General features: G+C 39.9%; 1 protein-coding gene across 1 annotated transcript; it reads right to left on the minus strand.

The window, feature by feature from the left end:
- Positions 1–1972: 1972 nt before the first annotated feature.
- On the minus strand, positions 1973–15368 carry PDGFA (platelet derived growth factor subunit A; the record flags this gene model as incomplete). Its single annotated transcript, XM_010162986.1, has 4 exons — positions 1973–2217; positions 5194–5320; positions 12951–13138; positions 15264–15368. Coding segments are annotated over 4 exons (431 nt in total), but the record flags the coding sequence as incomplete, so codon positions are not given.
- Positions 15369–16100: the final 732 nt, after the last annotated feature.

Below are 16100 nucleotides of genomic sequence, written 5' to 3' on the forward strand. Positions count from 1 at the left end.
ACCTGCACAGTGTCTGAGTGGGTCACATAATGCTTTTCATCTACATGATTTTAATGGATATATATTTTTTTTTTCATTAGATATCTTTTAGACAAAAAAGGAACGGAGCAACATTATTGGCATCCCACTGAAACATAAATATATAAATTACATTTTATACACTTTTTTTAAACGCAGACACATACATTCATGTGCATAACATTGTGAACAGTACACTTAGTGGAAAACAAGCACAGACAATCTTAGTTAAATGTATTTCCAGTTTTGGTGCTCAACAAATACACTGGGAAAATGATCACAAAATAGAACGGTGACTAACTCTATCTCTGCATTAGCATCTGAAGCCAATAATGCCTGTTAGCTAACATTGCTTTGTTTGGTTGGACATAGCTACAGGAACAGGAGGGGAATGTTTGAACTATATTTAAAGAAATGGAAAGGTTAAAAATCTCTCTCTCTCTCTTGTTTTAAAGTTCTGCAGTTCATTCACATTTGAAGATATTTTTTCTTTGAGTGGAAACACTGTCTTCAAGACAAACTTTTTTGTTGTTCCAAACTAAGAAAACTCTTTCATCTCTTTGCAGATGTTTCAGAAATAAAAGAATCCAGTAGTTCATTTTACATATCCGATGTGGCAATCCAAATAAAACAAAGGGTACATAATCCAAACTACTGGGGTGGGGCAGTGACTTTGGCCAAGTGAGTAGCCATGTCATATCTGGCACAGCCCTAAATTTCCAAAGCAGTACAGAAGGATTCAGCCATGTGGCTCCCACTGCAATCTATGGGGAACTGAACATTTAATCCTTTGGCACTTTGAAAACGCAGGAGCTGGTGCCAGAGTATTTTATCTGCCCTGCTATAGTTAAAATAGATTTTGATGTTATTTGGGCTATTCTACTACAAAAATATGACCACAAAATGCACTTTTTTTTCTTTTTTTCTTTTTTTTTTTTTTTTGGTTCAAGAAAACATAGCAGGCTTTCTTAGGTATATAAAACTGTTAATTTTTAGATAAAAATACAAACTTCACCTTTACAAAAACACATATTTCTGTTGAATACACATAAAGCATAACATTTTACCAAAAATAAAGAATTTTAGGTTTTGTTCAAATATTTGCAGCAAGGTAGTTCCCATGCCACCATGACATTGTACAATGCAGATACAAGAATTTGTACATTTCACACAGCTCCAACATGTGAAATAAAAGTATCTGTATACTGATAAGAATGACAATTGCTAACACAATATCACTAGTAGGCAACTGGCATAAGTCTTAAAGGAAAAAAAAAAAAAGGATTTTTGCATGGATATCCTATGATTTGTTTACGCACATCTCTTTTTTTTTCTCTTTTTTTTTTCTTTTCATGTAATGCTTTAAATTATGGGGGAGGTTGGGGAACATAAACCAAGAAACATCTAGAAAATTATGCATAGGTATACCATTTTTATTTTAATACATCTCATTAGTTTGCATCCCACTAGGAGAAATACCATAATGTTTTGTGTTCTGCTTATTGTTATACCAGTCTTTTATATGTGTTATTGGCAAATGTAGTCCAAGAGATAATAAAAAGCTAGGCAAAGAGTAAAAAGAAAACTTAATAATCACTTTATGGTGTAAAAAAAAAAAAAAAAAAATTCCACTTAAGGCTCCCCAGAAGGTTTTTTTGTATAGACTTTTAAAACACCACCAAGCAAGGATGTATTGTTCTATAGTGTCTGCGTGGTATTTGATCATCTCTTACATTCCTGCGTTTTTTGTGCCTGAAGTCCATCAGTGTCCATCCATCTTCATCAAGAACGCAGGCACATTTCTTGACGTAAAGCACCGTTGACTGCTCTGACAGAAATCCACTATTCACTTAGATTTTTGTCATGTTTCTGAGTACTTTTGGTATCCTCCATTCATTCAACTGTGGTTTTTTCTTTTCTGTTTTTTCTTTCTTTTTTTTTTTTTTTTCTTTTTTGGACAGGGAAGCTTCCTATTGTTTCACAGAGTGCTACAATACTTGCTTTGATGTCACATTAAACAAATGTACATTGTCTCTTTGTTCTCATTAAGTGTTCTTTTGAGACAGTTTTTTCACACAGGAGAACAAATAAAGTATACAGTCAATAAGCACCATACATAGTAGGTTCAGGAATGTAACAAACCATGTACATCCATGTCCCAGAGAGAAGTTTTTTTTCTAGCTTATTTTCACCTTACATCTGCAGGAGAGAAAAAAGATACAATAACTCTATGATTAGAATCAAAGGTCCTGTCCTCTAAGTAGATGACTTTAAAAAAAACAAACAAACAAACAAAAAAACTATTCTGCATGAAGAGTCACTAACCTGGGACAAGAAGTTCTAAATGCTGTTTTGATTGAGTTTACATGCTCACTTTTACAGTTGAATTTTAGAAAATCTTTGCTTCTATCATACTACTCCCAATAAATACCTGTTAATCTGAAACAGGATATCAAGTTTAGCATTCTTTAGAAATGATACATCAGTATAAACGAAAACTGCCATTGGGAGTTTATGTGCAAAAACAGGTGCTTGAAAATAAATTCACCATCATCCAGGCGTTAGGCACGTACACTGCAAAATCCAAATCATTCCCACTCCAAATAGTAGAATCAATTGCAAGTGCTGCAGTTTACATAATTTCAAGTCATTAAGAAATGAAAATTCCATATTTAATTTGTAATGTGTATCGCCATCACCGTACACTGCTAACATGTTGGCCAAAGGATTTCAGTCATTTCTGCATTGAGGGGGTGTTAGTTTTTCACTACTAAAGTTTTTCACTTTAGTTTTCACTAAAAACCTCCTGAATTTTGTTGACTGATTGTCATCATCCTACAGAGACTGTAACAGACAAAAAAAAAATAAATAAAATCTTAACTTTCTGGTGTAAGTAACACAGGGTCCTGCAACACAAAGAAAAATGGTATTTCTAAGCATCTTCGTTGTTAGGTAGGCAGATCATCAGATCATCTCAGGTGCATGTACAATCAATCCCAGTTCACACCTAAACATGGGTTTGATGGTCATGCATATAACAGTATTTGCTGTATGTCCACTCAATGTTTTACAGCCAGTGACTGGAAACACAACAATTTGTAACCTGGCAATTCATTCATGCATTATTATGTGATGCTTTGACCTCAGAAATCAATAATAATGAAACAAAAGCAGAGACAATGGAACTTGAGATTTCAGAAGCTGAAGTATTAGCACCCTCCAAAAAAAAAATAAAAAAAAAGAAACAAAAAAGGCAAGAAAAGAAAGTAGCTCAAGAATGTAAGATGCTGATGGTGATGTGGAGCTTAAAGGAAAAATACCAGCAGGTAGAATTATCAAAGCCAATCAAATCTAATCTCTTTGCAGCCTTGAGGTAGCAAGTGTCAAGATTTTGAACAGCGATTAAGTTGAAGTGATGATATTTGATTAAGTTTTCCAGCACTTGTGCTATTAGGGTGTTCAGCATATAGGTCCTACCTGAATATCAAATAGTTCCAGTAGGTTTTATGTTGGTTTTAACTTTTTTCGTTTCCGTTTTTTACCTGATTCCCTAGGCCTTCCTGTTAACATAAGGGCAGGGCTGGTAAAAAGCCCTAAGGTAATGCATTTCGTTGAACACTGAAGTAATACTCAAACCGTTTACATTTCAAAGACATCTCATTATCCTTTGCATTAAAGTAATAACTTTATAACGTCTGATTTGACATTCCGTTTACAAAGTAATTATACAAAAGCAAAGAAATAATAAACGAAGTTGGCATTGCATACGTCATTTCCAAGATCCATCTATAATTACTGTTACCATGCAGTATTCAACATTTGCTTTCAGCTCTGTAGTTAAGCTATTTTCAGCTCATCATCCACTTGCTAGTGCAAGTTTTGTTACTATCAGTAATTAAATCCTAAGAAATCTATATTCTTCCATGACAATTCTACCCCATTTTTCACACACACCAAAACCAAAAGTTTTCATCTTAAAATCTTAACTGCTTGGTCTATGGCAATTAAAGACATTTTGGAAAACTGAAATTAATCTATTGAAACTTTTCTTCCAAATAGAAGACATAGGAAAAAACATCAAACCATACACACATAAAAATATCCATTTTAAATGTGGTTTTGTCTACTCATTACTAAATGTAGTTTCAGCTGTAACACTCAGCTCAGATTATAAATTGATGTCAAATAAAATTATAGTAGAGGCCTAACTTTGCTTTATACAAATTCTCCTTCTGCTCTGTACATAGCAACTGAAGTTTACATTTGCTTAAACCAGATTTATACCTCCATGCTGGATGGAGACAGTACAAAAAACCCTTCATTACCCAGCCACCTACAAAATCCACCACCTTCAGGCAGCTTTCCTCCCTATATTTACCTGTTCTTCACTGACTCTAATTTTGGGGCTGGGTCTACTGCACCCTTAAATACCCAGCAGAGGTGAAAGCAAACTTTTGAGGTGGCCTTCAATCAAAATCAGGAGAGAAGGAGGTGTCCGTCCTACTGTAGTCAGTTTTCTGAATATGTGTCAAGTTCTGCATGGATTGCACCCTAGTAACAGGATCTGAGCTCACAATTTTAGGTTGTTTTGTGAAAGTCAGGTTGAAAGTAGATATTTTTCCCCATAAATTTTTCCCAATGGTAACTTAAATGTTGTCTTGATAAGGCAAACTTACGTCTAACATGACAACTGACAATTATTTCTTGACTATATATAAGTAAGAAAACAACAGGAATAGGCAAAACGCCTTACTCCTGAATATCAAATTTATTTCTAAGTGTTTTACATTCATTTCATTAATATTTTCCCCAAGGCCAAGTAAATCTCAGCCTTCGCCCTGTCTCCACAAAGTCTAAAGAAATTAAGCAACAGAGTTCACCAATAAGCTGCAACATGACAACCTTTAACTTAGTTAAGCAAGACCTGAATACTATTAGGCATTTATGTTTATCTAAAGGTTAACCTAATGAGAATTTATACACTTTAAACTTCAAATCAGAACTTTTTATCCAGCACAAACTGTCCCTAATTTTGCATCTTCAACATACAGAGAAGTAGCTGGGAGCTTCTCTGCTGAGTTCACTGGAAGCAAAGTTTGCTTTACATTCCTTACTAATATAAAAATAAGGTCTATATGAAATCAGCATTAATGCAAAAATAAAAGGAAAACATACCAGTTTCTTCTTCTCTATAATCTGAATTAGTATTTGAAGATGTACAGGTGCATTCCATATGCTCTTCTAATCTCACCAGAACTTCTTTTAATTTTGGCTTTTTTCTAACATATTCCACTTTTGCCACCTATAAAATACAATGAGGTACGTACTGAGACACATTAACATAGTTGTAGTTCAGAACTGAAGACAGATAACTATAGATCTCTATTGTTTAATGTAGTCAAACCCGTATAAAATGTTAGCATACTAATCATCTTTTATCTTAATTGTGCATCGTGTAACTATTTATTGCACAGACTATTTGTTTATTCAAGTTCAACAGTTTGAAACAATTTTCTTTTCCCCCCAAGAGATAAAACAATTTCCCATTCATTTTGGTTTGAAGTTTTAAGCAACTCTGTTTTCACATATATCACAATGAACTTCTATACAGATTCAAATCAGTGGTTGTTCTTGTAGACTGCCACTCTTAGCATGACCTTCTGTGCATGTTGACCACTGTTCTTAAGCTGAAGGCTAACAGTGAAGGTACTACGTTTATTTGTAACACATTTTATAGTTTACAAATTGGTGTTTCCAGAACCCTCTGAACGTAAAATGCTCAACTCTGCAGAAACAGAATCTGATTATCAGTTTAGAGAGCAGCAATCTCAATCCTCCTCACTTCTGGCAATGACCTGGGACTTGTTTACAAGAGCTCCCACGCACTGTTTTTAGGTCCAAAGGAACTACCACTTGCAAACTGGATCCAGTTTATTATGGATAGCTGGCAGGTACACTATTTCTCTCCAGTCCATCCAACTGCTTCCAACTACACTGCTCCACCTCGGGCCAAAGCCCTATCATCCTTAAAAAAAAAAAAAGTCTGGAGGGCAAGTTGAGGTTGGAGGAAGGAGCATGCTGGAGAAGCTCTGGCTACGTGCAGGTCTCATCTGAAGGAAACCAATGCAGAAGAGAAGGACACTGGGGTGCGGGGATACTGAACATGAGGACATCCTGATCAACTTGGCACTGGCCACCCAGAGAGGAGGAATGACACAGGGGCAGGAACACTGCTGTGCTGGGGCACTGAAATGGGTTGTGGGATACTGAGAACCAACTTGGGTTAAGTGTCACAAGCAGTCACGGCCATGCAAGGGAATATGGCATAATGTGGGCAAAGAGAGTGTTAGACAGTGTCTAAGGGGTCCAATGTTTAGTTTACCATTGTGTTAAATGCTGCATGGAGAGGTGACCATCATTTGCTTGAAATGGAAATCACTGAAATGAAATCACAGCTACTCAGTCCTATTAATGATTTATCTACCATTAAGGGGGCTGCAATGTGGCTGTCCCAACGAACAAGATGACTACATAGCACAGGTATGCATTGTAAGTAAGATAGATGAGGGAGCAGAAGGACAAGAGAAGCTGGTTGTCCCTACAAAAGTTACATGACAAAGCCATAAAGTCTGATCCAACCAAAAGCTCCAGTTACTATCAAATAAAGCATCCACAATGACACCAGACTCTCTTGGTAATGGTTTACTTGTGTGTTTGGTGCTGCAAATCAATTTTCACACTATGAAAATCATTCCCTGGCCCTCCCAAAACTGGAACAACAGTGTCACGAAATGAGAGGGGTGGCTGGAAAAAACCCATCACATTCCTAGTTCCCAAAAACACTTTTCTGGCTCTGTGGACACAAACTACCACGGACATCTGAATGACAGTAACAGAAGCTAGAGCAAAATTCTGGCCTTATTAAACTCAATGGGAGATCTGCCATTGTTTTCATGGAGTGAGCAGTTCAGATCCACGTTTTATTCACCACTTCTGTCAACAGAATCTGGAGATGATTTTAATTTATCCAACAAACAAAAGTTGCAGAAAGACAGTTGCAATAACTGAAGTGTCTACATTAAAAGGTATATTCTAAAACTGTCAGATCTCCATATAAACAGATTAAGAACTGTCCGTGACATACAGGAATGCTTTTGCTGGAAGACTGACTATGGGTCAAAGCAGTGCATTTCAAAATCTCCTATCAGAACTCAACTCCATCAAGCCTTTGAACGCAAAGATTTGAAAATGTATGGTATAACTGAGTCATCTGACATCAAAGGATGAGTAATCCTTTAAATTCACAAAAACAAACAGTAATTAAGACACCTCCATCATCAGAGACAAAGAAAGAGACCCAGCAATCATGAAACAGCTTTCAGATCTGCCACACTTATTACAGCTGTTAGAATAAACGAGTCTTATTGAAAATTACACGCAACAAAAATAAACTGTAATCAAGCTTTTTAAAGTCTGTCCTTGTTTTGTTTTGCTTTCCAAACCAAAAGATACATGCAGTTCCTGTGGCTATTTGGTATTAAACAACATTTAAAAAAAATATATAATACTTTGAAGAATAAGATCATAATGAATTTATGCAGCAATTTAAAGCTGTTTTTTACTGTACTGTAGTTAAAATATGACCCAGCGTATGTTCCACCGCCCCAGTTCATGCTACACAAGTTAAAGGAATGTTGTTTTGTAAGATGTTGCAAATATTCAAACTGAAACAGCACAAACCAGATAAATTGCTGCACTTGTGTCATCTGTTGACACCTGCTGCCACACAGGATGCTAATCTAAAATGCTGAAGGTTGCAGGTCAGATTTTCAGTAAGCATTAACAGGGAGAGGTATGCCAACAGCACGGGATCTGGCCTGTGTTAGCATCTTTTTTCTCCTTTGTATTTTTCTCCCTGGTGTTTATATCGTGTACGGTTACTCTCAAGTGTATTACCAAATGCTTTGAGATAGTCAGTCCTCAACAAACCAGCATCAGCTTCTTTAACTTGTCTCTCAATGCAACAAAACTAAAAACCATGACAACCTCAAATCCTCCAAAAACACAAAATGCCACTAGACAAAAACTCTCTAAGAGAAAGACAGTGAAATAACTGACTAGCTTAGTTAAATGGCATATAATCGGAGGCACCATACTTGTATCACTGTAGACTCTACACTATCCTGCGGTATGGTGGCTAAGTAAAAGTTACAAGAAAATCTGATAAAAATACGTGGCCTAACAGAAACACCATGGGAACACCTTTTCTAGAGCTTCTCCAGAAGAGATGACACAAGGGAGTAACAGCAGGAAAAAAACAAGACTGTAAGCAGAAGTGTCCAAAACACCTCTAGCACAAAGCCCAAATTTATCATGGGCAGGAACTTGCAAGGGAAGTCTCAGCACAGAAAACTCGTAACAGCAAAACTCCCATGGCTAATAGCTAAATACAGGATGGGAAATAAAACCCCAAAACAACTGAATGAGGATGCTTTTTAGAAACATCTGTTTCTTCTATATTAAAATACATGCATGCTGATACGATGGAGGGAAAACCTACCTTCACCTTGCAACTGTGACCTTTACAGCCCTCAGGTCTGCGAGGAAGACGTAAATCAACTGGGCATAAAGGCACCAGGACTCAGCAGGGATCAGGGATGCTGCGGGGCCTGGCAACTCCCCGAGCGTTTTGCTGCAGGGACAGGAGGGCAGGACTGGGATGGTGCCTTCCAGCACACACCAGTGTGGGCAGAATGGGAAGCAGCGGAGAGGCCGGGCACCTCAGAGCGAGCCGGGCAACCACCCAGCCTCAAATACCCACTGACACCTCACGCACAGTTACTCGGGGTGGGACAGGGAGAGGTTTCCCCGCAGGGAAGCGAGGCCCAGGGCTGTCTTGTCAGCGCAGGGCGAGGAGCAGCCCTGTCACAGCTCCGGGGACAGCGGGTGTCCCTGTCAGCGCCTGGGGAAGGGAGAAGCCCTGTCAGAGCCCCGGGTCGGGGGGGCTGTGGCGGGAAGGCCCCTCCGGGCAGCGGGGCGCGCTGGGGAATGCAGTCCCCGCAGCGCGGGAAGCTGAGGCGGCCGCGGGACATGCTGGGAAGATGGGAGCCACCTCACAGGGCAGGTTGGCGGTGCCTCAAGGAGGGCACAGCCGGAGAGAGAGGCTGGCGGCAGAATGGAAGGGGTTGGAACAAACCCAATACCTGCCCCAGGGGAAAAATGGCTGATGTAGGGTCCCCACGTCCTCCCTCTGCAAGCAGGAGCAGCCAAGCCTTCCCCTGTCGGGCATCTTGCAATGGCAGGGTTCCTCTCACACCCTGAGGGCACCTCTCTCTGGTTTTCCATCTTGCCTTCACCTGTATCAGGGTTTCCCTTGTTTCTCTCATACTTAAATTGACCTTTGATACCTGACAGCTGGTCCTGCCTGTAGGTCCCACCAAGCGCTGGCAGTAATCTCTAGTTAAACCACAGCTAAAGTGCTCTTTATACCAATGATAGAAACAGTCACTGAAGAAAAATGTTCTTAAACCTGCAAACATTACATACAGCCATTTCACCTGGACATGCAATTTGTTCTGCAAGGCCTTTTTAACCTCTTCAGAGGGTGGGTAGCTCTGCTGAACAACTTGTTCTGAATTCTTGCATGTTTTTCCATCTCTTTTCAAAACCTCCCTGAACAACTCCCAGGTGACAGCTGAGGAGCTGCTCCTGCGTTCCTTCCTTTCCAGCTCTGTGTCTTTCCCTCATAATAATTTGCTGTAAGAATAAACTACGTTAAATTTCCTCAAATAAGCTCAACACTGAATATTCAAAAATGGCTAAAGCTGGTATGGCTATGGCTCAAGGCCAAGCAGAAGGCAAAGCTGAGGTAGACAGAGTAATTTAGCTCCTGTTTCTTAGCTTGGAAATGAGCATTGTTGCAAATACCCATACCCAGCTTTGCTATTCAAAATTAGCAGTATAGGCAGTATTTGCTCTATAATATTAACTATTTTTTGCTGCCGTGACCAAATACACGAAGAACATCATGCTCAACATTATGAGAAATCTCTTGGGAAGACTCAGTTCAGAAACCCCTCAAATAAATTACAGTCTGGTACTTGGTACGTACTTGATCTCGCTGTACAGAAGCAACAGAATCTGCAGATGTTACTGAAATGCTTTTGCAGACAGGGAAGGAAATACATCTGTAATAGACACCAACACCCCTAACTCACCAATCTTTGTCACCGTTTCTCTATCAGGAGAGAAATGCAATCCTTTCCTTCCTATCAAAGAGCAACTCACAGCCAGATGCTTTATTTCAGTCTGATTTTTGCAGTGCTGAATAGAGATTTCTTTAGGACCAAGAGGCTGCACTCTCATGGGCTCACTCTGTTATGCTGCAGGGGAAACCTACCTTTTATTAATCCACTCCAGAAAGCACAAACCTTCCTTAGAGGACCCGTTTTGGAGAAGCTGTTCTACTAGCACCCCTGGCTTGGAGCCTCCCTACAGCTCCAATTCCATGAGTCCATTAACGCTACTTCACTGACCAAAGCTCAGTGAAGGCAAAGTAAGGACATTCCCAAACCCTAGAGCCTTTGAATCATGTTCCCAAGAAAGGAATGCCCCAACGCAACCACCTCTGCTGCTCCTCCCACACTGCCACGGACGTCTCTTAACCTTGACTACAGAGGCCCTCAGTAAGACAATGAAAACACCCTTTGCTTTCGCCCATTGGATGATGCAAACCCACTTGCTGACCTTTCTGGGTGAACATTTTTCTAGTGTGAATGGGCCAGCTATGATCTCACTACCTTGTCAATGAAGAGGAAGTGGGGAAAGCCTTTTCAACGTTTAATCAAAAGAGGGCTTTTATGCAGTCTGACATCAGGGGAAAACACAAGACGGCTTTCCAACCGCACGGCAGGAACAGCTGAGAAGGCTCTCCAAAACCGCTCCCCCTACCTTTCCAGCGACCCTCACTTGGGGCCAGCTACTTAATGGCATGAGCAGACATTCAGCTCTGAACATAGGATTGGCAAAAGGCTCATAAAACCATCAATTATATCAAAGCTACAAGAGGATCTGACTCTGGAGGGCATAAATATGGATTCTGCTCAGAGATTTCTGGTGTGACAGTGGGGTCAGCCTACAACCTTTACAATGAACATCCTGTTCCTGCTTGACCTCTTGTCCTTTTTTTCCCCTTCTACTTAATGACTGTTTGGAGCAGTCTTGGAGCTTGGAAAAAAAAAAAAAGTCCTCCAAAGTTAGCTGACGTGTATTGATATTGCTGGTGGCAATATATTTACACAGCCACAAAAAGCAGCTGCTCAGCTGAGCCTACTTTTAGCTCACACCCTACTAAAATGAATGCAAATCTAAAAGCACTAAAACCGTACCACTGAAATGAATGAGCAACTAAGATTTCTTTAACGTGGCAGTGCACTGAGGAAGCAGCCCCAGCAATGACATCCTGCAAAACAGCTGCCAGTTGTGGAGTTTGCAGTTTCTAGGGAACTCTTGGTGTCCCCAGCAGCAAGGGACTTCAACAGCCAACCCTCTCTCTCTCTCTAATCTTCCCCATCACTGCAGCACAAGCACAGGATTGCAATGTCACACACAAGAACCAACAGCAAGGTCACAATACATGGTTCAACTCTTTGCTGGGCATCTCCAGCTGCTTTGTATGCATTAGCTGCTACACAAAATCAACTGGAAGCTGTATCAAACCCAAAGACAACAGCACTAGATATTATAACCCTAAGGCACTTTGCTGTTTAGCTCCAATTCTGAACGGCTTACAACTGTAGTGCTTCAACTTCCTCAGTTTGTTCTCAGCCCTTGAATAATTATTGATCCCAATTTTTTCCTCATGTTAATTGTTTCTGCAAAGCGTATCCCACAAAGGAAGAGCAGCAAGCAAGTGTAAAGTATAATTATTTTTTGAAAGACAGAGAAAATCTGTTCAGACGTTTCTCCAGCTTATTTGAGTATGAAAACATTTTTCAGATGTTCAGAAATGGAAAAGAAAAAGAAATCCTGCTCAGATGCATGCTTGTGTCTATGAAAAACAATGAAAAGGCTTAGATGCCTCATTTTGTGTTTAGGATGTACAGCGCTATGTTAACAGCACCTTTCTCAATAAGAAATCCATTGCAAGCACAGTGATCAGTGCGCTGTGCTGTGCAATTTTATGTTCAAGAACGTGTTGGGTTTTTTTTTTTAAATTCTGTTCTGAAAATACTCAGTGCAACACGAACTCAGAGACTTAACAATAGAAATGCTAAGTGTAAGTCTAATCTCTTACACGCAGATGTAGATCAACATTACTTGTTTAAATACTGATAAAAATTAGAACACTGTGAAGCCAAATGAACATAAGAAATATTTCACGTAGTATTTACTGGAAAACTGCAACAGGGATTTTGTCTAATGAGTAAATACAGGATGAAGCCGTTGAGTCTTTTATCCCTAGGGTAAGATAATTTGAAACACATTTTTTCAGATCAAAAGTGTTATGTTGTCAAATATAAAAGCCCAATTTAGGCTGCATAATATTTAATTAAGAAAACAGCATTCCATACTGTGATTTATTTATTTTTTTAAGTCCAATGCCCCTTGAGTCATTTTATCTTCTTAACTTTAAGATTTGTACTGTGCGAGATCATGGGAAAGACACAATCAACTTTATTTTCTTTATGAAAAAAGAAAAACCTAAAGGGAATCCTGTGAAAATCAAATCCAAACCCAAGATTTTCCAATGATCATGTAACTTGAAAAGACCATCTGCTCACTCAAAATGGAGAGGAGTACTGTATTTGACCCCGTGGCTATGAGGATAGATAATAAAGATCCAGGTCATACCAAACAGCCACAAGAATACCTGGAGTTTTTAGACTTCAGAGGGATCCTCTTAGGACTCTGCAGGTACCGTGTGAGCTCACCTTGACACTTCTGTGGTGTATCCGCGATGGCTGGCATTTCACACTGCTGGTGTTGCAACAGCCAGTGCAACGTTTCACCTCCACGCAGGGCGGCCATATCAGGAAGTTGGCAGAGGTGGGATCAATCTGACTCCGAGGTATCTCGTAAATAACCGTCCGTGTTTTGCAGACAGCCGGGATGGCTTCCTCTGCGAACACAAGAAATTCACACTTCCAGGTGAGCAGCTGCTCTCACCTCAGAGCACCCAGATGCTTTACACCATTGATTTATGAGTGGCACCCTTAGCTGGTGGGTTGAGATGGTGTTCTCAGTTCCCACTGCTTACTGACAAGTCGGTGCTGAGCACTGCTTGCCTACCACTAAACTGTGTGTGCTACCCTAGAGAGAAGCTTGACTCACTCCCAAAAGCCCAGCCCTACAATGAGGGTTTACAATGGCCTGGCTCCCAACATAGCTCAGAGCACATACCATTAGATAAGACAATCCTGGCTCTTTAGAAATGACAGCAAGCCAGGGGCTTCTCCAGATTAGATGATCCTCTAACACAGCCTCACAGCGACTGCATAACAGCAGCTGTTGCTTTACAACATTAGGGCAATCACTGCACACACATATTATCACACAAACATGCAATACCTGGTAAATACCACCCAGAGAAGTTGCATTGAGTATATTTATATCATACCCAAACTGGCTGAGCTGGGAAATAACTTCCACCAGCTTGAAACTTCCAAGTCTTGGGTTTCCACTTCCAAAACCTTAACATCCCCACATCGGGGGTCCATCCATAACTTCTTTGATGAAGTTATCAAAGCTTTTAACACGGTAGGTTTTATTTAATTTGTTATTTCTTGAATGAGGCAAAACCACAAGAGCAGCCTGACCGAAAAAACTGCAGCTAAGCCAATATCCTGCTGGGCTGAGGTGAGGAGAGCCTGTAGACAACAGTTTCAGCCACATGAGGATCATAAAGAGTAGCTCTGTACTACTGCATGATGCTGCCATGAAAAAATCCAAACCATGTACCATTCTCAACCTAGGGACTGCCTAAGAAGTCAAGCTGATAATTCAAAATGGTCCAGAAAATAATAGCAATTGCAGGGAAAACTTGTTTGATGATAAGTTCTCCAAAGGCAGCTTGGATGCTTTTGCCTTCCAGTGGAAGCAGTGATAGCTTTGGGTTAGATGTGTCAGGGAACTGGAATACTGCCTGTGCTTCTTCAGTTATGTCTGAAGAACAAGAAGTTCAGGCCTGGCCTGTTCCTGTAACATGAAAATCTAGGCTTAGCTTTGAAAGAGATGTATTTTAGTCAGCTAAAAAGAGTGAAAATTCTTCTTCTCAATCCCCAGTGCCATGAACTCAAGAAAATTAACGGATCAAATACTGCAAGATAGCTGGCAACTCCTACAAGTTATTGAGCATATCCAGTTCCCACTGACTTTTATGGGGAGGCATTCAACACCTTGCAGAGTAAGGTGCCAAGTGTAGCAGACTGTTTCAGAACCGCTGCTCTCTAGAGGCATTCAATGTGACGAGCGCGCTTGCCAATTCACACTGCAAATCCATGCTGACAGCATGCTGTGCTATCCACTGCGTACCACCACAGCTTAAAGTACAAACACATCGACTCTGAACTACCTATAATAGATAAGATCATGGATGTTTTCCACAGTCAAATGGAACGGTAAAACACTCAGACCTAATCAGGTGAACAAGCACTGCCTACAAATCCTATTCTAAAATTCATTAGCGACTCTTTAAATTTACATTTGGGCTTTGCTGGATCACCATCATTATAGTTTAATAAGAACAAAGCCCCTGTAAACATGTCTGGTGCCCTACGCAATGATGGAAATCAGTGCCCCAGCGTTTCCATCAATGGCTTTTAGTTTTTTTTAATAAACTGGTTTTTTCTTGTGAATAAAGAGTCAAGCTGTTTCCTTTTGTGGAGCTTCTGTACTGAAAACTCTACCAACTGTTGATGTTTTTTAAAGCACACTGCTGTAGTTGTTCCCCACACTATGAATTATACATTGAATATCACAGCATTTTCTAACCAAGGTCTAGCTTTCTAACATGCTGCAACAAGAAAGTGAATGTAAAGAATTTGCGCTTGTCTGTCTCCTATGGACATCCTCCAGAAGACAGCTTCTCAGGCAACAGCTCGTTTTGTGCGAAAAAGAAAGGCAGAACCTAGAACTGGCCTTTTTCCTTTGTGCGTGTCACATTTTTCCAGCGAAGTGTCCTGCTTGGCTGACCAAAAGCACCCCCTCTGTTTTTACTCCCTAAGTACAAATAGCTTGTTTCTTACCAATGCTTCTTTTTCTGCGAATGGGCACAGGACGATTCTCTTGCACATGTTTAGCAGAATGAACACTATAAGATCTCAAGTTTGTTTCTGAAACATCATCATATCCTAGAACAGGAAACAAAATATTAAAACCTCAGCTATGTTATTCACATCAATGTCACTACAGTGCTGTTCCATACATAGAAATCTGTTCTGTTCATATGCACAAGACCAAATCCTGCTGCAATCAGTCTAATGTAACTCCTGTCAATGCAACTGCAAGGGCAAAAGGCAGGGAAGACATAGATGTTAAATGTCATGTAGAAGCATGCACAATTTAATTCTAATATCCATTTTACTTAAAGCCCCCAGAAATAGTGCACAGTCTGTGACACAGAACCACATATAAAGTAAAACAGTTTTATTTTTATGTGAAAGGCATAATACTGCTTTTCTTACTGGACAGGTGTAGAAATAAGAATAATATTTCACATGAAATGTTTCTTAAAAGATTTTGAAGGTCTGGTATGAGGCTACGGTAGAAAATACGGTATTACACACCCAACAGCAACAATGCTGCCTCTGTAAATTTTCCCTTGCTTGGTTTTCAGGGCAGTACTGACTCAAAAGCAAAAAGTAACAAGCATGGATTCCCTTTTAGCCTCTCTGTTGCAGAACAAATCCCCTGTGAAGTATCCTAACCTTTGGAGGGGCATCTGAAGCTACTGCAAACTCTGGGACTGCATCCAGGCTTGTCTTGTTCCCTAAATAAGCCTACCACATGGGTTAAAGGGCCATGAGAAAAAGCAAAGATGGAAAACTTGGCATTTCATTTATCATAAAGAACAACAAAATAAT

Source organism: Antrostomus carolinensis, unplaced genomic scaffold (genome assembly GCF_000700745.2).
Source record: "Antrostomus carolinensis isolate BGI_N321 unplaced genomic scaffold, ASM70074v2 scaffold3412, whole genome shotgun sequence".
Classification (NCBI taxonomy): domain Eukaryota; kingdom Metazoa; phylum Chordata; class Aves; order Caprimulgiformes; family Caprimulgidae; genus Antrostomus; species Antrostomus carolinensis.